At 41.1% G+C, this 27,227-nt stretch overlaps 2 protein-coding genes across 11 annotated transcripts in view; both read right to left on the bottom strand.

Annotated features, from left to right (window-relative positions):
• LOC116922698 (CUGBP Elav-like family member 3-B) overlaps positions 1-11,544 on the bottom strand; it is a 64,706-nt gene extending 53,162 nt beyond the window's left edge. For 2 of the 7 annotated variants that reach the window (XM_032929077.2, XM_032929078.2), the window contains exon 1: positions 10,473-11,525. In XM_032929077.2, coding sequence (XP_032784968.2) covers positions 10,473-10,971 — 499 coding nt within the window. In that variant the 5' untranslated portion in view covers positions 10,972-11,525. Of the gene's footprint in view, positions 1-10,472 lie in introns of all 7 variants that reach the window. The other 5 variants (XM_032929081.2, XM_032929080.2, XM_032929079.2 and 2 more) reach the window with 5 other exon arrangements.
• Positions 11,545-15,251: 3,707 nt separating this feature from the next.
• Positions 15,252-23,233, bottom strand: LOC116922697 (calcium-binding mitochondrial carrier protein Aralar1). 4 transcript variants are annotated; one of them, XM_032929071.2, is made up of 18 exons: positions 23,134-23,228; positions 22,692-22,757; positions 22,546-22,602; positions 22,344-22,486; positions 22,154-22,269; positions 21,953-22,092; positions 21,724-21,870; positions 21,519-21,663; positions 21,365-21,458; positions 21,214-21,301; positions 21,051-21,126; positions 20,763-20,971; positions 20,571-20,663; positions 20,361-20,486; positions 18,913-19,107; positions 17,536-17,638; positions 15,812-15,902; positions 15,252-15,715 (listed from the first exon to the last, which is right to left on the bottom strand). In XM_032929071.2, the coding sequence occupies exons 1-18, from the start codon at positions 23,188-23,190 to the stop codon at positions 15,532-15,534; spliced, it is 2,130 nt and encodes a 709-aa protein (XP_032784962.2). In that variant the 5' UTR covers positions 23,191-23,228; the 3' UTR covers positions 15,252-15,531. The 4 variants fall into 4 exon arrangements, with proteins under 4 accessions (XP_032784962.2, XP_032784963.2, XP_032784964.2 ...); XM_032929072.2 differs by having other exon boundaries at positions 23,071-23,145; XM_032929073.2 differs by lacking the exon at positions 23,134-23,228 and adding an exon at positions 22,958-23,127.
• Between the last annotated feature and the right edge of the window lie 3,994 nt (positions 23,234-27,227).

The raw sequence follows: 27,227 nt of genomic DNA, 5'->3' as shown, positions 1-27,227 counted from the left end.
ATAATGCGTCAAATTAAAAAACAAATAAAAATATCTAACGCTAATATCTAACAGCGGAGAGATAATCCAATGGCGTTGATGGCCGGCAAACGCGGTCACATTTTTATCGCCATTGGCCAACCATCAAACCGCCGCTAACCTTCTGGGAAAGTCTATATATCTGTCTGTCCATCTAAATTTGTTTTTTTTTTGTTTTGTTTTTTTCTGTCTGTCTCTCCGTTTTCACGGATGTTGCGTGTAATGGAAAGACAACAGAAAAAACGGGCCGGACTTATCTGATCCCGCCGATCGCTTTCCTTGCGATTCGTGCAGCGTTTGGATGACGCGCCATTTTTGATTGACCACTCCTCAGACGATCGATCACTGCATAGCCGTTTCTTCCTTTAACCCTCACTTCCTTTCCGTCATGTGATATCACGTGAGTAGTCACGCCTCCAAAATAAGAAGATAGAAAAAAAAAAAAAAAATAGAAAAATCTAAAAAAAAAAGGTCCAAAGGAAAAAGGTCATTTATCGACGAGACGTGAAAAAGAAAAGGAGAGAACGAAGCGACGCAGCTCCCCGATCTGATCGATCTCGTGCCCTTGTCCCGTTCCGTCCTTGAGGCGTACGCATGCATGACTATACGAGCTGATGTGTACGCAATTCTCGTAGCGCAAACAATGGAACGCACACAGCCTGTTTTTCGTTTCTTTGATTCGAATTGCCGTCATTTTTCTTTTTTCTTTTCACGTAACCAGTTTTCATTGCAAGCCATCGGCTGTTGTTTGTTTCATTGCCGCTATCGAACTAACCAAACGCCAATAAGCATCAGCTGTTCTTTCGCTGCATCTAATGCAGCGGCCATCACATATAGAGTTGTCGAGTAGTAATCGGACGGCCACTCGTGCTTCGCCTGGGCTCGCGCTCCCTATGTTTATAGGCCCATGATGACACTGATTTCCTATTGGTACGACGTCCGACATGGCGATTTTGGAACAATCGCAACAAATGGGCCAACGGCAATCGGACAGAAATCGACTGAGGAGGTCAGTCGTTGCCTTTATCGGCTGCACAAAAGCGACACAGATTGGCTCTTGGTGCCTCTTATTGTTCGCTTCTCTAAACACAGAGAGCCAACGCTTTCGAATCGACATCACAAGGAAACACAAAATGAAAAATCATTTCCCACATCTTCTTGTTTGCCTTTTTACAGATGACGAAGACGTCACACACACACAGAAAACGAAGCCCCACCCTACCCCATTTGTCTGATAGACGCCAACGCAAAGGAAGAGAAAAGGGGGAGGAAAATGAGAGGCACGGCTATATAGACGACAGGGGATAATCAAACGATCGATAATCGATGAAAGACGCCCAAGTGTATTACTATAAAGTCCAAAGCTTCCTGTACATCCCTCTGGTGGAGGAGAATCGCGTGTAGGTCTGTATCAAAGACAGCAAGAAAATAAAAGGCAAGAAATAAATAGATAAGTACACGTAGAAAAAGAGGGGGAAAAACGCCAGAGAGTGCTGCTCTTATTCACTTGGCTAACTTGTATGAAACTTGGTCATGTTATTTGGGGTTTGGCTGTTTTTCTTTCGTTTTATTTATTTTATTTATTTATTTTTGCTGCCTTTACCTTTTTGCTTTCTTTTTGTCGAGTGCGTAGGGACTAGCCCCTCTACCCACCCCAAGTCTCCAAAGTTATACCCGCAAACAAGACTCTATACATACCACCACCACTTTCTAACTCTTCCACTTTTGTCACATTTTTTCTCGATTTCTTTCGCCTCTTTTATTTAGTTTGAGTTTTTTTCTTGTAAAGGAAAAGCTCAAACAGCTTGAAATTTCAAAAGAGGCGAGGCAGCACAAACACGCGCAGACACGAACTAGAAAAAAAAAAAGAGACAGAGAGAAAATATGAAAGTCCAACTGGCCCCGTCCAACTGAAATCTCATTTCTTTGATGGATTTATTTATTTATTCCGGTCATTTTTCTTTTTTTTTTCTTTCTTTCTTTCTTGTTTTCTGCTGGTGTGCTCCTGTCGCAGTTGTTTATATATGTATATATATATATAATACGTATATGTACGTCCGGATGAACGATATACTTTATACTGGAACACCCATTTATAAAATATAGTCTACATCAGATCGCGCGTCGCTAGGCCATTTCTTCTTGTTTCCATTTCAGTTTGAAGTGATCAAATTCTTTCCGACAGCCGGCCAAAATAGCCGCAGTGAATTTCGCTTAGCGTCCGTGGTCTCTGCCAGCGTCGTCTCCCTATGAACAACATCGTCGTCTAGGCCCAGCCTAGACACCACTATAATATGCAGGCAAATGAAAATACAGGGTTGTCTTACATCGCAATGTATGACCTCACATATACCATATACTCGTATATAAGTATACAAGTATATAGTTGTATATGTCCGCTGAAGCTGGTCTTTACGCCAGACTTACACCGTATAGTCTAATATAATTTATTGCAAAACAAACTTGGACAACTATAAATACTTTTAGGCAAAAAAAAGAATACATCTACAAAGAAATAAGAACGAAACAAAAAAATAAATAAATAAAAAGATTCAAAGAGCGCTGGCCAACAGCGTCATTGTTCGCCTCTGTATATGTATATATAGGTCTATAGGCCCCGATCGATATGTACACGGTATATACGAAAACAGGAGAACGTCCCCGCCGGTTCTCTTTTTTTCAACCCTCTCAGCGAAGAAGCAAAAGAAAAAAAATTATATGCCAACAACAACAACAGCATGCAAAAAAAAATATATATATTTAATCAATCCCAGAGTCTAGAATAATATAGCCCTGCACATCAGCATATATAAGGGTATAGAGAGAGAGCTGGTCTATCGGATGTATATAGCAGCACATGGTAGAAATTCAAGCAACAACAACACACACAAAAAATGAATATTTTAAAGAAAAATGTTTTTTTTGGGGGGAGGGGGAGGGATCATGGATATCTGACTGGGCGCATTGGTGAACCTCTTTAATATAAAGTACTCGAACATTTCCATTCTTTCGGGATCACATCCAACAACTCCCTTTTCTTTTTCTTCTCTTTTACCTCCCTTAACACACACATCTAGTCCCCATTTTTCTCATATCCCAAAAGCTTGGCGCAAACACGTACAGAGAGGGACGGTACATATTTAAAAAGGTCTGATTTCCCTCTCCCCCCCCCCACCCCCCGCACACGTTACAGCCCAGCCTGCCATTCGATTTCTTATACGTGCTCTATATATTAGATCTGTATATATGTAATGCACATACGAAATCCCGCAGCTGTTCAAGACTAAAGTTTGCACATAAATCTATTAAAGTCTACGCGCACATATATAGAACCGACTTAATGGTATAAAAGCGAAAATCCCTGTGATGGACTCGAATATCTTTCTTCGTAAAATGTCGCTTGTCCTCTATTCCATCATTGGCATATCCTTTTTGCAGTGCTGCGCACATAACCAGGAACTCCATTTCGAAATCGATGGGGCATTGCCCTTAAAATCCATTTCATCGCACACAAAAAAAAAGGCGGTCATCAAACCAATGGATCTCCTTACACACACACACACACACACACACCACTTTATATTTCTCTTGAATCCTCAAAGACTGATCAATGACTCAAAGATGTGGAGAAGAAGAGCAAAAACGTTGATCTCAGAAAGGTGTAAAATAAATTAGGCTGGGAAAAATCGATCGCACAAGAGAGACGGAAGGGGGGCCCAAAAACAGGCTTGTTTTTTATTTCTATATAAGATCGAAGCACCTCTTTTTTTATGAAGTGTCTTCGTGAAACGTATAGGCTTTTGCGTGCCTGTATATACCGATGGTGAACTTAAGACGACGCGGCACTGCGTCAAGGAGGTGATGAAAACAAAATAGAAAACAGCTGAGAAAGGATCTTCATCGCTGCAAGGATAAAGAACTACATATATAATATTATACTATTGCCTATAGTTAGATGGATTTCTTTCTGCTTGGCGCGACGAGACCGAAAACAAGACACAAATTGGGAACGTGAATATTGGAGGGGGGACAAAGAAGTTTAGATCGAGCTGAGTCGTTGTTGTCGTCGTTCGACGACTCTGGCGATAATAATGATAGCACGGAGAGGGGGGGGGGATAGACTAAAGGGATATACAGTCGCGGCTGTAAGTTTCTTTACGTGTAGCTAAAAAACCCGCCTTTTTACTGTGTATTGGCGGATGGTATGTGCCTATGGCAGAGGTTGAGATACCTTATTTGTTCTATTTTTTTGTTTCTTACACCCTACCCCTCCGCCCATATTTATACTTAACTCTTCTTTTATCGAAAATTACTATTTTACCACGATGTGTCATACGATTACGCAGCCCTATTATCTCACACTCTAAAGAAATGAACAAAAAAGGCGTTTTCTGATTCAGTCAAACGATGGGACTTAATGTTAATTTCCATGCCCAAGTAAGTCAGAGTGTAGCTTAATACTAAGTCGTTATTGTTAACACGTTAAATAGGGTTGCTTACCGTATGCCACATCGTGATAAAATAGTAATTGATGTTAAGCAGAAAAATTAAGTAAATATGGGTGGAAGGGTAGGGGAAAGAAACAAAAGAATGGAACAAATAAGGTATCTCAACCTCTGCCATAGGCATATACCATCCGCCAATACACAGTAAAAGGGCGGGTTTTTGAGCTACATGTAAAGAAACTTACAGCCGCGACTGTATATATTATTATAGATGGAAAAGAGATAAAAGACTGTTGTATAGCTATATATACAGTAGATACATATAGACGGAGCTTGTTCGTCGTTTCTCTTTCGTCCCCATTTGTTGTTTTGTTTGTCATTAAAGATGAAAAGCATTCGATTCGTATAGCCGCCCCTTCTCTCTCCGCTATTTTTTAGCTTTTCTTTCGACGACGATCAAACAACAAACAAGAGCAAAACAACATCGACAGAGATAGAGATCGATGGCTGCCCGACGAAACCAACAGTCGATGAACAGGTTGAAAAGATTTCAAAAAGAAAAAAAACTAATAGCTAAGAATGAATTTCGATGGCTGTTCCAGGATCTCTCTGATATGCCGTTCAAGTGTTTCATTTCGTCATCATCAGCTGATTATATATACAAACGCATTAGCTACTTTTCTCGCATCAAAAGAATGCATCCCACGATATCTAGACTATACATACCACTCAGCTTCTCAAGCACTTTAAGGACTACAATGTAAATACATTTATGAAAAAGAGAAAAAAACAAAACAAAACAAAACAAACTCGTGTGCCTACGCATATGCGACGATATAGTAACATTGAATGCACACAAGGATCGTTCAGAATGGCAGCAACTCGCAGAGAGAGATATGCGATATAGCTCGCAGCCGACAACAAGAGTTTAGTTTTGCGTTGATGATGACGAGGCTGGGGAGGGGGTTACACACAAAGAGCCAGAGAGAAGAAGACATTCACGCGGGGAGGAAAGCAATTCTTCCGCTACATGCCATACATGTATGGGAAAACGGATCGATGCCAAAGGGAGGTGGAAAAATGCAGCCGACGGGCATCGTTGCCATTTTTCAGCAACTCATTTAAATTCTGCTCCCCCTTTTTCTTTTTTATTATTATTATTATTATTATTCCTACTTGTTTTTTGGGGGGGTCTAGTAGGCTAAGGAAGACAAAAGAAATGAACAGCGAGTTAATGGCTGTCAATAGACGCGGAAAAAGTTCGACCTTCCCCTTCAGTTGGCATTCGGTCGTTAAAAAACAAATAGAAGCGCCTATTGGTAAGGAGCCAGCAGCTCTGGTTCGACTTGGGAAACGAGGCGATTAGGAGCGGCTGAATTGTAGATGGCCGTTGCTCCGAGACACTCTTCATGTAGACGGAATCGACCAGCAATTTCGGCAGTTACAATTCGCCGCCTGATCGCCAGAGAAACTCGGTTCATCCATCAACCACCTCCTTTCTTTCAATTCATTTTTTTAATATATTTTTTTTTTCTTATTTAGAAAGGCGCAACGGACCTGAAACTCGGTCGATTTCTCTCTTTCGTCCCGCTTATGCAGACGACAATTAAAAAGTTAGCGCTCGCGATTCCCAAAAGAAAAATTATCTTTCCGTCTTTGGATAAAGAAGATCAACGGACGTGGGTTTCACCTCTTTTTATTATTATTCTTTATTTGTATTTTTTGTGTGAATATTTTGCCTTCATCATCCACGATGTGAAGACTCGGCAACGTTGCCCTCTCTGTGTTATCAGAAAGAAAGAGGGAAAGCGACATCATCGAAAGTAAACGCGCGTTGAATGGGGACGGACGCTTATCGCCCAGCAGCGACTCCTTTTTGTCCCTCATTTTTATATTTTTTTATTCCTTTTTGTTCCTTTCTATTCTTCATCTAAGCAAGAAAAGAAAAGAATAGAAAAGTCCCTGCGTGTTTTGGAGGAGGAGCAAATGGCTGACGTAGATACGATGACGAGTATAAGAACGAAAGAGAAAGAAAAAAAAAGTCGGCCGTTTGACGGTAGCCCCCGCCAGCAAAACGACCAACCGCCTTCTTCTTTATGTGTGCGCTGGCTAGGGAAGAAAGTTTAAGGACGCAATGAAGGCAAAAAATAAGAAAAAAAGGGAGGGAAACTGGAGATGTTAGCGTTGTCGGAGAAACAACATCCATCTCTCTCTCTCGTTCTCTCGTTCTCTATACTCCTACCGACCGCCCTGTATATATGGACTTGGCAATCGACCTCGCACAATAGCCAAAAAACGAAATCTAACTGCGTCACACAGGCATCGCTCTCTTATCCTACAATCTGTCCCTACTTTTGCCACACGTTTTCAACCAAGTGCGCACGTACAAAGAGAAAGGCTGTCACGAACGTCTTTCCGATTTCCCCCGTTGTGTGTGTGTGGGGGGGAGGGATGGGGGTAGGAGGAAACAAAATGATAATAATAATAATAATACGTTCCCCGTTCTAAAAACAGCCCAATCTCGCACAGAGGAACGCACATAAATAAACGTTATTGTTTAGCATTTTTCTTTTCAAAGCTTTTCGAATAATTGTTGGGGATTTTTCATTTATCCGCGAGCGGGTGTGTGTCTGTGCGCGTGGAGAATATAAATCCCTTCGTTTATATTTGGCTACGATGCGCCATGATGTCAATATAGCCTTTGCTCCTCCTTTTCTCACACAGCTATTCACACACACACACACACACACACATGTGCAGACATGACGACGATATACACACACAAAAGCCTTGAGATATGGAAAGTAATAACCCAGCGGCGGATGTCATTTAATAATAATCTTCTCAATTTCAGTTCCAAACCGTATACCACCATCGCCTTGAGTTTCGTAAATCATTCGAATTTCGCGCTCTGCCGTTTAGAAAAGGGGGCCGCAACAAAAAAAAAACTCATTTTTAACCGTATATGAAAAACTAAAAAAAAAAAAAAAATAATAATACAAAGAAATCATTCGCCATTGCAACGAATGACATCAATTTGTTTTGTTTAAACAAACTCTTTGACTAACAAGCGTTTGGTTTGTATTTTTACTTTCCCTCCTTAGATACGTAGGACCCACAAAGAATGGGCTATAACTAACCATAAAAAAAAATCAAATAAAGAAATAACAAACGTCTTTTGAAAGGAGAAAAAGTTAAATAACGATATGATAAAAATCAGTGATGCGACTGCGTTATATATATAGGCTATAGGCTATGTTCGAGGAGATGCGTCAGAGAAGCAAAAGTTGATGGAACAAAAGAGTTTGCGCTCAATTACCTTTTCTCCGGCAAAACACTACAGAGCATTATTAACTCTTGTCATCTATAGTTCAATCAATAAAGACGCAATACACGCATATCGAACATGCTCTGCATATATTTTTTTTTTCTAGTCTGCCAAGAATCAAAAGATCCGATTGAAAATGGAGAGAGCGGAAATTAAACGTTCAACTGGGGTCTCTACCATCAGAGATATATAGACATTGATTCGACTGCAATCGATATTCGATTATACAACATCAGTACCCTCCCATCAGCTAAATCAGATTTTAATCAACTTGCCCGGTCCCATTTATTTTTACCGCTTCAAAGTCCCACGTCAGCTTTCCAGCACTTATACGTATATAGCCAGATCATTGGATTCGTGGAAGGTGGGTCGTATAGTAAATGCTCGTAGTACATAGTAGATTTGCCTTTTGTTTTCATCAATTGAAAGAAAATAGTCTAGCTGATAGCGTTGCGTGTCTTTTATCCAGCGGCTCACGCAACATGGCGTGAGCCCGACACCTGTTGACACAAGATGGCGCTGGCATCGATCGAGACCTTTTCCCTCTCCTCTGAGGTTTTCCCCGTTCACATTTAACGCGATTCTCTTCACCCCCCTCTCACACACACACACACACACACACACACACACACAGAAATGTTATCAAAAAGTCTGCGAGTGCACGAGGGAGTAAGAGGGGGATATTCTAAATTGTACAAAGGAAAACGTGAGTTTGTTCTGGTCGCTGGTCTTTGTCAACCATCGCACCAAAAGTGCCGAGGGGAAAAGAGAAAAAGAGACAAAAACAAAACGCAGAGCCACAACAAAAGGACGTTGAAAAACAAAAAAATAAAAATGAAACAAAATTATGAAACGAACACATGCGCGTTCGTTTAGGCGTTTGACTCACGCTATGACGATCGACGACATCGAATTCCGATCGATAGATCAGCTGTTTTCTTTCTTTTTCTTTTTTTTTGCTTGGCCAGTCTCAGAAAGAACGACGTGAGTTGGGTTTGTGTGTCTCTCTGTTTGCAATCGTTCGTCCGATTGGATGTCCAACTTTTTTCCCCCTTTTTTTTTTTTTGGATCCCACCAAAAAAATAAACGAAAAGTCTAGTCGAATTTGCCAGCTGTCACCACAATCATCACAGGGGCGCAGTCACACAGCCACACACACAGAGACACAGGCAGAAGGAGAACGACGAAAGCACAAGGTGACATCAATGGCAAAACGACAGTTTGTTAACGAAAGTCTCAATATTGGGCAGGATGATGATGCCAGGGACCAGGTTGCCAGAGCGTCGTCTGTGTCGTCGTCCAATGTACCTCAAAATGTAAGTGTGTGTGTGTGTGTGTGTGTACGGGTAGGTGTGTCTGAGAGTGTGTACGTCAAGAAGAGGGAGACAGTGAGAGAGAGAGAGAAAAGTCGTCCATATAGGGTTCCCTATATCAAACAAGGCCAACTCACGCTGTCGATGGGCTATAGCCGAGAGAAAACGACGCCGTCCTCAATCTGCGAGAGGAAGCGACGTCCTGTTTTGCGCCGGCGCTGTTTACATTCAAAGGGCCGCCATGCTGCACATTAAAACCCGTTCCATCCTTATTAACCTGACTCGCCATTGTCTACGACCAACTTCGATCGGCGTCCTCGATGACGTCGTTCAACTGAACGCGAACGTGCAATGACGTCAGACGCGAATTATTTTATTTGAAAAAATTATTTTTTTTTTTCTAGGTAGAAAAAGAAAACAAAGAGTAAAAAAAAATGATTGAAAAAGAGGTTGATGTAATGAAGTCGTAATTTAGAAGAAAAAAAGAAGGGACTCAATTGACGACATTCCGATTGAAATTCATTGCGGCGGCTGTCATGGCAATCTATATACTCAACGTGAGTCATCATGGTGCTCTCATCATCAAACATTAACTCGGTTAATGATATCAGACAAGAGCAAAGAAAGTTTCTTTTTTAAACAAGAAAAATGGAATTGATGTGGCCGCTTTCAGAGCCTGTGCCTATACGAAAAAAGCAAAACAAAAAACGCCTCGCTACCAAATTAACTAAGTATTCGGATATTCAATTGGGATATGCGATATTGGACGTATATATGTATGCCGACATGATTAGACTATACACATGCCGTCCTTGTCAAAACTGGAATTTTTCTACTGACGTTTCCTTGTTGAGCCAATTTGATTGGACGTCAAGTCCAATAAGGGCCAATCAGAGAAGCTTCGAAAATGAAGTAACAAAGCCCAGTCCCAGTCGACATTCAGAAGCCACCCAACTGCTGGCCGTATATATAGGCACAATCAAACCCCCCCCCCCCCCAGAAACCATATACGATATTGTACACATAATACACGTATATGACACACAAAAATTCATAAGTTATCAATGTCATTCAATATAACAAAGAAAAACCACTAGCTTTTCATTTTGTGTCGTATTCGGACGTAATCCGGCACTGAAGTTAACGATACGTTCAACGACAACCTCCTACTTCCCGCCCCCGCCCACCGAACGTTAATCACGTGACTCTTAAACATTCTTCAAGATCCTTTTTTTTTTCTTCAAAAATCAATTAAATTCATCTAAAGACGTCAAATCATTTCCCCAATCGAAAGGCGGCAAAATCGAAATGATTTCATATATCCCATTCAAAAAAAAGATGTATAAAAGATAACGTTTTAAAAATTACCTTTGTGCATGCCGGTGAGTTTATCTTTGAGCACGGTGAGTTCGTAGATCTTGCCAAACTCTTCAAACATGGGACGCAAATCAGCTTCTTCTAAATTACGCGGGATCTGCCCGACAAACAGTTTGATAGCCTCTGCATCTTTGGCTTGCTGTTGCTGTTGCTGTTGCTGGACAGTGGGTGCAGCAACGGCGGGATGTTGAATCAATCCGCTGTTGTTGTTGACTCCGTTCGCATTGGCAGAGAGCCACTGTTGCTGATGGTGATGCTGCAAGGCAAGATTGATGGCCTGCTGCTGTTGATTGGCCAGCATGCTGGCCGTCGCTTGGTTCATCATTCCTTGTTGCTGGTAGTGATTCTGATGATGCTGTTGATTCGCCTGCTGCTGAGAATGATGCTGATGCTGTTGATGATGATGATAGGGGGACATTCCGTTCTCAAAATGACCACCTCCAGCACCTGCGTTGCCGTAAGCGTTCGTCATCGCTTCGGTGATTAACATAGCTATCGCTTTCTTGCGCTGATGACGGTCACTACCCGCCAGCTTTTCAACGTCCGCTCAACAATCAACGATCAACAAGACGAGGTGTTTATTTGATTTTTAAAAAAAGATGTTTTATCCTCTCAAAATATTCGCGTTCCCTTTGGTTTTTGCGGCGAAGCGGATCGATCAATTCGGATGTCGCAAAGTCGTCAACAGGCAGTACACGATCGAAAGATAAATGACACGCACGAAGATCGTGAAACATCTAGCACCATCAATTGCAGATGTCGACACACACCGTTGAGTCACGAAGAGTAATCAATAATTTCTTTCAATTTCTCTGTTCAACAGATTGCGGATAAGAAAAACGAACCGTTTCGATCTGCTATTCCAAAACGTAACAAAAACCAAGACAAACACGAAAAAAAAAACAATGAAGAATGAAGAAAACTGGAACAAGTTTGCGAACTTGGCGAACACTCACACACGGACGATACGCTAAAAAGAAAAACAGAAACACACAACAAATGAAGAACGCGTCTACCTCTTTCGAATACGTGAAGGCGTATTGACGGGGTAGCTGGAACGAGCGACGTCGAGGGTTGAACAGTCCCCCCCACCCTCGTTGCTATATGGTAGTCATAGACTTCTCTCTCCTTTCTGTTCCGTTTTCCGAATATTTTTTGTTCTCCCTTTTCCGCAGTGTGCACCCCTCAAACTATAAGGCAACTAACCCTCCTTCTTTTTCGAGTTTCTAGGGGTCTATAGCGTAGAGTAGGAGGAGAGTAAGAGGTACAATCTTATTTCACCCTCTCTCTCTCTTTCAACCCCGCGACGCTTCCACCCTCCTTTTCCATTCTATTATATTTCCCTTTTTTTATTTTTGTACTTCCCTTTTTTATCTGACGTTCTCTCAACCACTCGTTCCGAAATGATTCATCCCTCGCCCCTCTTATCCTCAACACCATCCACCTACTACCCCCTCCGTCTACACCCCCTCCTATGTGTGTACACGCGTTGTCTGTGTGTGTGCACTTGCATGGCCGCGTTCAATCCGCCCAGCTTTCCTTACGCAACTGTTCCGCACACACACACGTACGCTGAGTTTCCTTCCAGTCGGCAGGATTTTCTTCTCCCCTCTTTCTTCTCTTTTTTTTTTTCCAGGGGGGGAAGAGAGAAGAGAGGGGGAAAGAAAAATACAACGTCGGTGGGTGTATAGGAATAAATAAATGTATGCTGTATTTAGGGATCATTTCACGCAGCATCCCAATAGGCGTCTACATCCATTGGGCAACAGCGTGTTGTGTGTCCTAGCAAAAACGGGGGAAAAAAACAAAACAAAACAGGCCAGCAGCGTGTGGAACATCGCGTGTGCGTGTACTCGATGCACGAAGGTGACTCATCGACGCGTACCTTAAATATGCGTCCATTTGTTCTCTTTTTTCTTTCTTGCATTTTTTTTTTCCCCACTCTCCGTCATACACACGCGGACAGTGAACGAAAGAAAATCGGGAGCTGTCGACTAACCCATACCTGTATATCGTTTGCAGCGTGCCGTGCGCGTAGTTGACGTGCCGTGTTCCAGTTTTTGCGTTAATAATTCCAGTGGCTTTTAGCTGGCCACGGGTGAGCGGTTCTGAGAGCTGCTTTGACGTCTTGTATATGTACGTACCCCTCTAGTGTATTCGATTCTCTCTCCTCCTGATACATTGATGAAGGAAATCCTCTGATTTATTCACATGCAATGGCTGACGCTCTCTCTCCGTCCCGTTTTCACTCCCCTCCGTGTCATTTTGGAAGTCCAGGGACAGTTCCTACATAAGTCCAGCTTCCTATTTTTTGTTTATTTTTGAAGTTTTTATTTTTTTTCTATTGTCTAACGACTACTACACCCAATGCTGCATTCCCCGAAAATGCCTAGCAACCCTGTCACTCTAGTGCGGATCCGCTCCATCACCCGGTTCCTTTTCCATTCACTTCCCCGTTGTAGTTCGAACCCCCCCCCTATCGTGTAGATTGCCCAGATGTTATATGCTTGTCTGTCTATGACAGGCCTTATGATGATACCCCCCACCAGCGTGGCCCCCCCGGTTTTTTCCATACATTTATTTATTACGGTTGGTCTACGGTGTGCAGGGTACAATAAATGCAGTCGGGTATTGACGTAATAGGAATTGAGTACGAGGATAGAAAAGAAAAAAAAAAATATGAAATGTGAGGGGGTTCAATCACACTGACCATCAAGCACATGAGCCAACCGAAATCGACATTGAGATTCTCTGTTTTTTTTATTTGCTAAGCTCAAAGTGGAAGCTGGAACGTTGACTGATTTCGAAACAAAAGCATCCGACAAGCATCTCGTGGGAAATGAGAAACTCTTCGGCGTTCGCTTGGAGTGGAAGACAAACAACAAAAAATGCGGCAGACTGTATGAAACCTCACAACATTTTCTTTCTATATAGGGGGGAGGAAAGAGTTCAACATCGAGAGGGATACGTGTGAGAGAAACAATAGAGTCTCTTCCAATGCATCCGGCATCATTAAAAAGTCCGAAAATAGGGTATGAAGATACGAGTGGGAAATGCGGACGAGAATCGGAAGGGCTTAGATGTTGAAGATATGAATATCATTTCAATCAAAATCATTTGAAAATAAATAAATAAATAACATGCAAGGAGAAGAAGTTGGCGCATCGATGCGTTCACGTGGAACAAGAGTTGATTAACACCGCCATCATCCGGAGAAGTTCGACTGTACATCGGTTGGTTTTGTTTTGTTTTGTTGTTGTTTTTTATTTTCTCTCTCTCCCAAAAACTCAGGAAATATAGTGACAGCTGATACCGCCAATGGGAATACAACAACAACTCTCATCGACCGTGTCTGCTGCAACAGTCACTGAGCAAAGTGCCTTCCCATGTCGAGACTTTTTCGTTGTACTGTTTGATTTTTTTTTTAACGGGCTAGGAGTTATGTCACAAGTCTTATGAAGAAAAAAAAAATTAAACAGATATTAATAGCAAACAAAAAAGCATTTTCGTTGTGTGATGTAAAAAATAAGAAAAACTAAAAACAAGGGTAGGTCATAACTAGGGGATTTACGTACGTACGTCTAGAACGGCATATTGTAAATCAAAAGCTTTTAAATTTACCCTCCAGATGCATATTTGAAAGGAAAACGAAAACGCTTTTCAGATTGCCAAATAAAACAAACTCTTATTTGTTTTGCTAATTCGCGCACGTTCCCCATTGGATTGGGAGTTTCACATGAATTCGCGTACGTAATAGCGCCACGGAGATCTATTTTTATTTCTTCTTCCTTCTTTATTCGTCTCCCTCGTCTGTGCAATGTCTGTGCACTGCTACTGATTTATCAGCATATTTCGAAGCATTGTCGTTTTACAAGAGTCCGTTAGCGCGCGGGGAGGGGCTAACTCGTTGTCGTCACATTTGCATCATTCAACAGCAGCTATCGAACTTGTGTGGCTGGCAATGTCTGCCACTGACAAGATGTCAGCTCACACAAATTCGCCTTGTCAGCCGCACACCCTTTTTTTTTTCTTTTTCAAACCGAAATGACTTCACAATCACAATGAACCGCCTAAACTGCACACACACACACACAGACAATCTCGCGCAGAGAGACCTCCAAAGAGAGTTCGATGGTACACACACATAAACTACCGAATGCAATACAATGGTTTACTTACTGCCTGGTGACAATGTTTGCAGCTGTCGTTTTGCCGAATGATAATCAAAACCTATTTCGAAAAAAAAAAAAAAATGAAAAAAAACAACGTTTGGGACACGGTGAGATACACAAGAGGGGAGTGTCTAAAAGCCGCTACATTGTGTAACAAGAACATACAAAATAAAGAAGATTTAAAAAAAAATTGTAATGATAAAAGAGATTTTACTGCTCTTTGCATTCGATAAACGAAGAAGAAATAATAATCATTATAGTTTTAGTTGGACATATGGAAGCGCTGCATATTCGCCCCCCCCCCTTCCAACGTTTCATCCGAATTCCGGTTTTGCTCCGTAACATTAATTATTTACCATAAGCATATAGCAAGCTAGTTTGACTAGTTTCACCCTCCTCCCCAATGTACCCGCGTCACACTCCCCTTGTAGAGAGAAAAATCACCCCCCTAGTTTCGGATGTTGTTGTCATTGTTGAATCGTTCGGTTGGGGGGTGGAGGGGGTGCCTTCCCTATCAAAATGTGCAATGACCTCAATTACCTTTTCGAGTTTTTGGAAGGATCCTACTAAGATAAGATAAGATAAGAAATGAAGAACATGATTTTCGGAAAGTATTTTGCAATCAACAATATCATGTACACTAATCAGTTTACGTTCCAATAGATAACAACTCGAACCGACTATCAAAGTCAAAACAACTTTTTAATTAAGTGTTATTATTATTATTTGTTTGGCCAGTGTTTTTGCTGTTGAGTTTCTTTTTCTTTTTTTTTTTTTAAAGCCAGTCTTTAAGAATTGAATCAGATTGAATTCCCCTATTTTCATTTTTAAAACTACACAACCAGGACGTCGGCAATAAAAAAAAGAAAAAAATATTATCATAGAGATGGCGCAACGGGTACGATGGCGCCAGCTCTAAACTTGGGTAGGAAGAGGCCGAACTTGGATTCCATTCCGGAGAAAATGGGCAACGCCAACTGGTAGCCACCAATGTGATCGGCAGGGATCGGCTTCTGAATGGCACGCGGTTCTACCTTGCCAGATTGCGATCCAATTGGACGGCTATAAGAGAAAATGAACATCAGTGTTTTATTATTTTGCAACAAATGAATTTAAAAAAATAAAAATAAATGAAACAACAACACAAGATGCAATTACCTTCCACCAAAATCGACGTCAAAGAAACGCTGCAGCAGCTCGTAAGTGACTAAGGTGACACCGAACTGAGGCGAGCTACGCAATACACGAGCTGGAAACAACAACAACAAATCGTATAAAAATTTATCAATAATTCCTGTACAACCAGAAAATGACATGTACAAAATGAAATGAAACTGAGGGAGAAGCAAAGAGCAGAGTGGGAAAAAAAAAATATATATATATTGATTCTCACTATTATTATTCATAGTAAATATTAAACGATTCCAAATTAAATAAATAACTAAAACTCATCCATTCAGAAGGGGTTCTAGCCACCGTACCAACGGATATTACGTAGTACCACTATCCCCAGCCCACCCCAGGCATACATAACACGGAAGGCCAAATTTTGAAAAAATAATTGGATATGACGTACCCTGTGCTCTAAGCATCAAATATGAATAGTTCCACCAGGAGACTCTTTCTACCCACGGAGAGCTTACAATTTTTTTCATTCCAACTTTCTTTTTCTTTTTAGAACTCGTATCCGACGGGACTATAAATATACAAGTTTTCATACGTGTAACTCGGGATACTACACGAAGGAAATGAACGACATCAAACTCGTCAAGTTCATCGTATCCAGTTGCGGGAGCTAGGCAACACGACGAGTAGACAAGAAACAAAATCAAGAGAATTTTTTCCGTGTTTTCGAATTTTCTTCTCGTGTTCCAGTTACTCCCCTCTCCCATTCAGCCTCTAAATATACCGAACAGCCCCTTTTTTTCCCAAATGTGTGTCGTACAGACGGATGACATTCGGATATCGCCATGACTAACACATCACATCCTTTTCACGCCTTTTCTTTTGATTCGCGTTCGCCATTTACACACCGGGTGCAGCACAAAATCTCGAAGCAAACACAAGACCTCTTCTATTTATTTATTTATTTTTTTTTTTTTTGTATGGAAAAGCAGAAAGCCTCTCTGGCACTCTTTCGACCACTCTGGACAAACTCACTTTCAAGCAAACCCATTCAAAAGTTCTGTACACGAAATCAGTGGACATTTCCAAATGGCAAAGTCACATCAATCAACTAAATAAATACGCGCGGAAAAAGAAGAAGAAAAGAGAACCGAGCCTCGCACAACTATTTTTCCATTGCCAAAATTTAAAATCAATATTTGATAGAAATACCCGCCAGGCGACAGCGGTAGTCTATACATAAAAGAAGATTTAAAAAAAAAAAAAAAAAAAAATCATCCCTGCTGCTGGTAATATGATCAAAGTAACGAACTCGCCTAGAGATATTCATAATCAAATCCCCCCAAAAAAAAAAAAAAACTCCCCTCCATCTCTTCGGAATTCTGCCAGCTGTCCTTACATGTTGTACAGTCATACTCACTCAATTTCATTTTTTTTTTTCTGCATTTAGTTTTTCACTTCATTTTTATAATGCGATTCAAAAAAATAGATATAGCTAGTTAACAACTACGAGAGAAAGAAAAGCATAAAAAGAGAAAGCTCAGAAGAATATTCATCTGTCACGAGGACATGTGTTCAACGGGTTTTGTTTTGTTTTCGCCCGCTCGTTTCTACTTAAAAAAAAAAAAAAACCATCAGACCCAAACTGTTCCACGGTCTAAATTTACGCCCTAACCCGGACAATGAACCGAAATATTCAATAGCTTCCACGGTAGCAATAATTTTGAAAAAAAAAGAAAGGAAAATATGTACAGTACCTCCAGCTCCTTTCCAGAAAGCGCGTCCTCCTTCTTCGGCCCAAATCTTACGAGCTGCGTCGGTGAGACCGGTGTAGGTAGTTTGCCCTTTACGTGCCACTACCTACAAAAATCAAAAAAAAAACGATGCAGAGTTATTATAGAGCAATAAGCAAACACGAATCGAAAATTAACGGCGGTGCGTTCAAAAAATAAAAAACCTAAAATTTTCGATCGGCAAGGAGATTCGGTTCAGTTCAAGTCCAAGCGTCCACGTCTAATCAAGAGTTTGTCAAGAGTCGACAACTAACGGGGTAGACTTCATTCGATTCCTTCCAGCGTTACATGTCTCGGGCTGCTACTCTTACCGTCAATTCAAGCAAATTGACACGACCAAGTGAAAACGCGGCGAGGGAAAAGACGCGGGGTTTGAGATGATACACTTTGAATATGAAGACATTTTTTTTGTTTTTTTTTTTTGGCTTGGGAAAAGTTGGATCAAATTTCATTTGCATACGAAAGCCGAATTAGCCGAGCATCGTCAGTGAATTAAAAGGGGAGAGAAAGAAAGGGAGACATTCCCATGATGCAGCTGGGCCAAAGACTTTGGAACGCAAAGTCGTCTAATTACTGCGCATTCATCACTGAAAAGAACGCAGCAACTTGAAAATATTTCCTGCGGATCTATTAGCAGCCGTGCAGAAAATTAAAAACTTTATTTATTTATTTCTTTTTTTCCAAATCCCACTCGCTTCTTTTCATTATCCTTTCGTTTTTTCTTTTTTCCTCTTCCCCTTCATCGGGTGAATGTACACTTCGATGACGAAAAGAGTTCTCATCTAACTAAATAAATTTTTACTTCAGATTAAAAAAAGAGAGAGAGATTGGTAGGGTGGGAGAGAGATAGGAGAAGAGCTAGGGGGGGGAGGGGAGGCGAGAGTGGACCCCTTACAAACCGAAACTCGCGCCCGCCTCTGAGGATGTCGAAACATTGAACTAATGAATTCATTATTCAGCAGAGTGAAAGAGGAACAAGAGCGAGCGAGCGGCGGCGGCTTGCGCTCTAGGGCTCGACAACCTCCTCTGGTATTAAAAATATCCCCTACTTTCCAATTAACCAACTCCCCCCCAACCCCCCTCCCTTTCCTCATTCTTGGACAAAGGAGCTACTAGAAACTAGAAAGAAAAAAGATAGTGAAAGAGAAGTGAAAAATGTGGACGTGAAACAGAACCCCCCCGTGTGTTACCTCCTTTTTTTTTTTTTCTTTCTTCTGTTGGGATTTAAAGGGAAAAAAAAAAATAGAAAAAAAGAAGAGGATTTCTGGGGTTGGGATGTATGGCTGAGCTGAGATTAAAAGGACTCTCTTGCATCTGACTCGGTTACCATTTAACTCTCACCTGGAGTCGGGTTTTAATGACGTCAGCGGGCGTAACGAGTGAAGCGGCAGGAATTCCGGCAATGGCGCCGGAGACGAGCAGCGAGAGCGGCGAATTGTAGCCATTCTCATCAGCCATAGCAGCTTTGGTGTGGGCGTAAGCCGGGAAGTAAATTGCGCTGAACGGGATATCTCGCAACGCACACGCTCTTGCACCCTAAAAAAAAAGAGATAATAATAATAATAATAAATTAATTAAATACTATTCATCACAAAATATCAAAACAAACAATCACAGCGAAAAAACAGAAAAAGAAAAAACCACAGCAAAGATTTATGAAAATAGAAATGATCGGTTGGCTTTTCGTCGAATTCAAATTTCGTTCATTAGAAACGGTCATCTAGTTCCTCGAAATACGGCGCCACGGTTTGGCAATCAACGAGGACATACTCGACGCTTTTGGCTTTCAACCACCGCGATGAAAACATTTTCATTGTTTTCTACTCGCGTGAAATATACTGCGCGTCGTTGCGCTCTGCCACTGGAATAAAAGAAAAACGAAGAGAGCGAAAAAAAAAAAAAAAAAATTGTATAGAACAAAAGAAAGTGCTGCATCGTCTCTTGTGTCAGCCCCCCCCCCCCTCCCTCCCCCTCCTTTTCTCCATTCTAACTCTTATTATACTATGAAGGAACATTGTGTTCCCTTAATGGTGGTGCTTCTAGAGTTTCGAGCGAGTGACAGGTTCCGTCCATCTCTACCGTACCATTGAGAATGCCGTGTCGGTTCGTGAGTTACGGAACTTGCACACAAAGACGATGGGGCGGCGGGATCTTATCGATCCCAACGAAATTTCAATCTGATCCCATCAACGGGTCGAAGCTTACAAAGGTGCACAAATAGACGACGAGAAAGGAAAGAAAAGAAAAGAAAAAAAAACGACGTCGAGAGCGCACCGTGCGAAGGGAATCGATTCAGCTGCGGCGCCGGCAACGGTGAATTCGATTTGTTCCTCCTCCCACACACACAGTGGCACGCGAACTAGCGTGAAAAAACCTCCCTCCCCTCTTCACTCTCTTCTCTCAATCTCAAAATTCTCTCGTTTCCCACTCCCGCTGATTTTCAATCACAGAGATTGCATCGTTTTCCTCTTTTTTTTTTTTTTTTTTGCTCGGTTCCATTCCGCTATCATTTTTCTATAGAGCCCCCCCGTGTTCCTTCTCGCCCCCTCCCCTTCTCCAGTCTCGGTTGTGCATGATGTAAATATCTATCCATTTTCCAAGAGACACGACCATCTCTACCCCATCTAGTTTACGTTATCGGACGAAAGCGTCGCTACTGGAAAGAGCAAAAAGCAAGCTGAGAGTGAAAGAGAGTGGTATCCGATACATTCACTATTAACTGTCCCTCGTCCCTAACGGACTACGATTCGCGTGGAATCCTAAGAAAGAGGGAAACGATCACTACTCACTTTGTACAAACCGAGAAATCCGAGTTCTCTAACGACGGACACGGCGCCCACTTTGGAGGCCGAGGCAATTTCGCCCGCAACTTGCAGACGGATTTTGACAATTTCCAATGGATTGGTGAACACCACCTACATCAAAAATTGAAATATTAATGTGAAACCCTCAATCGATGAGAAGCAAAACTGTTGCGTTAAAGTTGAATGTATGCCAACCTGAGAGCCGCCAGCGCACGCCCCAGCAATCACCTCGCCATAAAGAGGGATCTGGCCTTTCGTTGTAAATTTATCACGGACCAGATCGTTAGTCTACGCGGCGCAAGTACAAAATAAAATCGAATTAAGCTTCGTACAATTGAAATGGAAATTCCAGGAAAACAAATCAAAAAAATAATAGTGAAGAATTACTGTGAGTTTGATGGCTTTCTCTGGGGCGACCCCCATCAGTTGCGGTACCAGACCACGATAAAGGCCAAAGAACCCTTCATGACGAATGACTTTTTTGCAACAATCTATCGAGTTGCGGTACATTAACTCGCCAACAAAGGAGCCACTTCGTTGGTTTTGCATTCGAGTTTTGACCAGGTCAATCGGGTAGACGGCCGTAGCTCCCACGGCTAAAAGAAAACACAATTGAATCACCATCAAGCTAAAATTTAAAAATAAAATTAACAAAAGTTATCACAATACACCTACCTCCAGCAACGGCACCCAGGGTGAAACGATATGCACTCTCAAGCATTTGACTTACGACACTCCGATCAACAGGTGCCTGTTCCACGTAATTGGGTAAACGTTAATGTTACAATTTCTACTAAATTGAGCACACGTGGAAAATGAATACAATGAAGGTACTTACTGCGGATTTGGCTGCTGCCAAGCGCTGGTTTATTTTTTTCATATACTGGTCAGGAGCGATGGCCTGAAGGTCAGCATAAGTGATGCGACTAAAATGTTATTTCTTAAGTTAAAAATGCTGATACTATTAAGCTTCTGATTATGGGAATTACCCGGTTTGTTTATGAAGATCAACCAGTAGGAACAAAATCTCTAATTCAAGAGGAGTAACTTGCGACATCGTCTGTGACACCTGCAGCATTTCCTCTAAAGCAGAAAGAAGAATTCAGTTTTTGGGGGGACTTTCAGTGTAGAGCGATAACATACCTCTAGTAACTTCTAGATCAAACTTATTGGATGTGGCTTGCAGATATAGCTTCTTGATTAGTTCCATATTGTTGAGCAGAGATGTAAAGGCCACAAAATACGCGTATGACACTTTACTTCCCGGGCTTGATCCTCCACGGGTAAGCTATTATTACCAATTCAATATACCATTTCCTTATTCAATAGAATCATTTTGAACTCTTACAGCAATCAAGTTAGCTTGAACATCTGGCGTTAGAAGATGACTTTTGACGCTTAAAATAATGTCGTTGAAATCCAACGCCGATATAAAACCCGTTCCTTCTGGGTCGTATTTTTTAAATGCTACTTTTGCATATTCCTCGTGAAAATCCTGACCGGGAAATAATAATTTAAAAAATGCGCTTAATCAGAATGTTACTTAAAAATGCAGAATTTAGCCTAAAAAGACTTACATGCAAGAACTGGCTGAACTCCGAATAAGAAATTTGCCGGCTTTTGTCTCTCCCAAAATACAGACGAACAAATTCGCCATTCATATCGAAGGGAATACGCTGATGCAAAGTGGTTTGCTTCATCACATTTTCAAAGTTCTCTGAAGGAATTTAAGAAATAGTTTACAACTGCAATGTATGAATCAAAAATAGTAAAGCTACCAAAAGACACCAATCCTGAGCCATTGGTGTCAAACAGTTGAAATGCAGTAAGGTAAAGGGCATCAGGGAGGCACAGCAGTCCCTCAAATGCTTGGAACTCAGGAAAAGATATTAGCCTGTAAATCCACAATTCAATGAAAATACTGATGTCTTCATAATAAAAGGATTTTGATAGGACATTTGTTTTTACCCGTCTTTACTAGAGTCAACAATTCCACCAAGAAGAGCAACAGAAGCTGGGTCATAGTTTGCATCAGGGAAAAGGCCAAGGAATCCCCGGATGAAGTCTGCTGATGTCATCAGCTTTTCTGATCCTTTCGAAACAGAGGCATACTAGATGAAGAAAAGATGCCATGTAGTTTGAAATCGAGTCACATGATGTAAAAGGATACCTTCTCAAAGATGGCTTTCAATTCTTCTGTAGGTGCTCTTTTTACAGTTGAGACACCCTAAGTAAACAATTGAGTATTAATATAAAATCGTGTTACGTAACACAAAAGGAACTAGATCTCAAAGCGTGAATCACAAATGAACTTACTTGTAGGCACCTGGCAGGAATGGAAAATAGTGACAACAATTTGTGACCAAAAGTATGGCTTTCCATCTTAAAAAGGTAGAGGTGTGCATAAATCAGGAGAAAAACACATCAAACGGGGTGGCAATAACATGGAAAATTCAAGAAAAAAAGTGGGTTCACTCATCAAACCAAATTTCAATTAATTTAGTGTCAGTTTAAAATGTTGCAGCAAGCTTCGCACAATACATAAATTTTTGCAACAGTTAATAAAGAACGTGAACCGATACCGATAATTTCGGAACAATAATCAGCCGAACGAACAGAATCAAGGTAAAAGAACGTGCCGACTCGATACTGAATTTCGAAAATTTCAGGCAGTAATTTTGTTCCAAACGATTACTTTTTAGGACGTGCTTTAATTCCAGATAAGTTGAGGGCGATAACCGCGAAAATTCAAGATTACCTGGAAGGTGGACACATTATCGGAGGCAGCCATTATTGTGTGCAGGCTACCAGACATCTGCTGGTCACGCAAGGAACACGGGACCGCGACCTTGATGGTGTACTTGCCAGCGCCAAATATCCTCTACTTCATATAATATCACGTCTAATATGTCATATCCGCTACGGATAGGAACAATTAATAAACAGAATAACCTGACGTAACAGAAGGAAAAGACGTTTAAATTCAGTCATTGAAAGCCGTTTAATGACATTTAGCTATAATTAAATACACATTAATTTTGAAAACGCCTTGACTACTAGTAGGATGCCGTCGTCGCACGAGTTTTCAATTATCGAACGAAACATTCAATTTGAACAAAACACAGTGCCAAAAAAACAGTCCCAGCTTTACAGTGATGATGGGACAAACAAAATGTAGACTGAGTTGGTTTGCTTCATCAAAATTCTTCCACATCACTCTGAAGGCTAATCTTTTTTACTGGCTGAAGTTTGGAATTTTGGTAGGATATATTTGTCAATCATTGAATAGCCAACTCCAAGTCCTAAGGTTAAAACCACTGCTGATTGTGCTACCACACGAAACTTCATCACATAAACTGAAGTGGACATGTCACCCCTGTTCTTGTATTGATACAGCCCATAAAGAACGGCTCCAAGACATCCTGCTAAACCTGCATGTAGAAAATGGTGGGGTTATGAAAATGGCAAAATTTACCTTAATATTGAGTGTGATGCTCAATGAGTTATTCTTATAGGAATATACACATTAAAAACAAAACCTTATGAATCAAGCAAACTGAATATATAGAAAAACTGACCTATTGGTACGTAGGGTGCCTCACGGGTTTTCCTTGCCAATCTCTCTGCTTGACTTTCTTCAGATAAGTCAACTGCTGGGATAGAACTTTGTACAACCATGATGGAAAAATGTGTTCACGATGAGTACTCTCGCGCCTAATCACAGAGAGAATGACTGCTTTGAAAAATTTTCTCGGACACCAACTCGTTGGCTTACGTGACTATCAAAGCATAGCCAGGAAGCACGATTGTGAAATCACCAAGGTCACGATTTCTTTTGGAAATTTTTCCATAATTATTATGTCAAATAAAGGACAGTCTACTGCTTTACGTTTTCAAAATAATACGCAAAATATTAATCCATTAAAAGATCCACCTTTACTTACGAAATTTCAAAAGCGGAAAAATTCTTCACCTTCTCCAGCAGAATACATCAACCAATACTGCACTGTTGCCAGATTTTGCAATACAAACACTGTGTGAAAAATTTTGCCAGTCATCATGACCTGTCAGGCTGTCATGACTCATGAGCTCATGACCAGGTCGACCATACACTATAGTTATGCAGTCATAAAGAAGACAGAAGACCTCCCTCTTTATGATCTGATTTTGCTGTAGGACTTACTCGGTAGCTTTGGACAGGTACAGGTAGTTAGGCAGGTTGTCTTGAGGTTTTGGCCCTCGTCAAATGCGGGAGTTTTTGGCTGTTTGGGAGGGAAACCTTTCTTGGGGAAGTCACTTCCAGCCCGTCCATTACCAAATTTGCGCCTCTTTCGACTCGGTTTACCCTGACTTTTGCTGCGACATTTATTTTTTTACTAAAATTCTTTTTTATTGCAGATTGTATGTCTTGGTCGACCTGTTATTCCCCCCCTCCTTTTTAAACTCGTCATTTAAGTTGCCATGCTTAAAAAAGGGTATGGTTAGAACTGGTTTACCCAGAAACCGCCAAACTGGAAATAGTGCAAAAACTGTTTAAGAAAACTGTATGATTCAGTTCTTCTCTGAAACACTGGTGTAGCTACTGGCTAGTGAGCACTGCCTCTAATCCCAAATAATCTTGGTTTTCTGCATCATTCGCAAATTATGTCGAACAGTATAAACAAGTTTCTTGTTAATCTAGCTTCTTTCTGTTTAGTCTGAAACAAGTTCTCTTTGACAATGGGAGTTCTAGCCTCTTAAGAATCGACGAACACGATAGATAAAGATTCTCGAAACCCAGCCGCCCAAGAAACCCGCGACACCTAATCTGGCTGTCTATATGACAGTAGGCAGACTATAGCCAGTTGAGTTACAGAAGCAGACATAGCTGCATCATTTCCAAGATTTCTCAAATTAGCAGTGTAAATCGCGATTGTCCTGAAAAGGAAAAGGTGGGTTGTAATCAAGCCAAAAAGTATTTTTACCAGCACTTGGAAAAAATAATGCGTTAGAGCTAGAAACTAATCAGTCCAGAATTCTTTGGCCAACTAATAGCAGGGCCCTGAGAAAAGCTGGAAGTGATATCTGTGATTTTTCCGGATTTTTCCGGTGCTCAAGTGGTTCTAGACTCTAAAATTCTGGGCCAAACCGATGAACAAATTTTCCATCTTGCTGCTTCAGAAGCCAACTGCTGAGTAGCCAATTAGCGCGTCTCCGGTCTGTATGGCCATCTCCTGTCGAATTAACGTCAAAGGTTTTTCTTTCCGACAAAGATCACGGGATTATAATCAGTACAGATTGAAGACAAAGGCATTCCATGACAAGAAGCATCCCCAGATTCATTTATTCCAATTAAATCACTTCCACTCTTAAAAGTGAAGACGACATTCCCATTGAAAGTATACCTATCCCTGGACATGCTCGTTCAAAGCGAATTGCTGCCGCTGATAATTGTGCTAGCCTCATTTTTTAGCTGCTTCCCATTGTACTATAGACCTTAACATCCACATTGTTAACTGAAAAAAAAAAGACGTTTCAGGTTTATTCAATTTGACTTTTTACTAATAGTGCACGCTCACTATCAATGATTTAACCGTTAATCGCTGCCCAACGAGTCAGACAAAAGCGACAGTCTTTCAGTCATTGGCGACAATACAACGAGTAGACCGATACACATGCGATCATTACACGGTCAGCAAATTGAACAAGCATCTACCAAGTCAAGGAAGGAAGAAGACTGAACCTTTGGCTGATTCGAGCTAAGAGGAAGACTAGCAAATCTTACTTAGTAAAATTAACTTCCAGGTAAGGCAAGGGCTTAACGCTAACGGCTTTCACGGAACAACTCTGTCCAGGGTATTCTCAGTCAACCTTGAGGATTTTTTATGGAACTCAGTGAGTTTTTTTAAGTACAGCCTGACACTACAAAGTAAACAATTCCAGTGCAAACGTCCTCGGCAATATCAAAGGCAAACGACTGTCTAACTCACTTAGTGGGAACGTGTGCTGCTAGATGGCTACCGCAGTGTTCACGAAAAATCCCGGTGATTTTTACTGTTGGAAATCTCAGCCATCAAAATGCCATAACGGAGGCTCAGTTGAAGTTTACCACCACGGGTTTCATCGTAATTTTGGCTAGAGTTCTTGTGAACGGTGATTTTCATGTATGCATACACCTGATGCCTGCCTTCGGTTTCATGAGGAAGCGTGATAGCAAAGCCGTTCTGCTTTTCCCTCTATTTCAAACAAAAGAGGCCAGATAAACAGCTATTATTTTTTTTATTTAAAGTAGCATTTGGCGATCAAGAATTTTTTCACTTGTTGAATTGTACTTGGGGATTGTAAATTAAACGTCCCGACATGCAAATTCGTTAAACAAACGATAAAACAAACAACTAACAAGATTTTTTGGAATCACGATTGTCTCCTATACACTATTAATTGCACGGATATCGTATCGGGTATTAAAAACCTCTAGATAATCTACCTGTTCATCTTATATCTATAATAAGTAATCAGCGCATCCTTTGCCATGCCTTCAGTTTTCGACAACTGAAACAATGATCGAGAAGTGTATCGCCATGCTCGCCACGTAGCCACCCCCTACATTGATCCACGTGCAGTCCATAAAAATGTATCACTGCTACAATAAAATGGGTTGTGAGCCCTGCAATAATGATCATATATAAGTATAGCTCAACGTGAATAGATCGTGGTCATTATTCAGTGTCGACGCAATAACACAATGGCTATTTCGCAGTAACTATTCCCAACTTTTCCTTTGGTCTGCACTAGACTGTGTATATTGTGTACCCGAATGCCACGGGTTGTTGCCTCTTTGCTACATACGTATAGACTAAAAGGTAAATAATG

This window comes from Daphnia magna, linkage group LG5 (genome assembly GCF_020631705.1).
Source record: "Daphnia magna isolate NIES linkage group LG5, ASM2063170v1.1, whole genome shotgun sequence".
NCBI lineage: Eukaryota > Metazoa > Arthropoda > Branchiopoda > Diplostraca > Daphniidae > Daphnia > Daphnia magna.
Note: the sequence above shows the minus strand (reverse complement) of the source record. Positions and strands in the feature narration are given on the sequence as shown.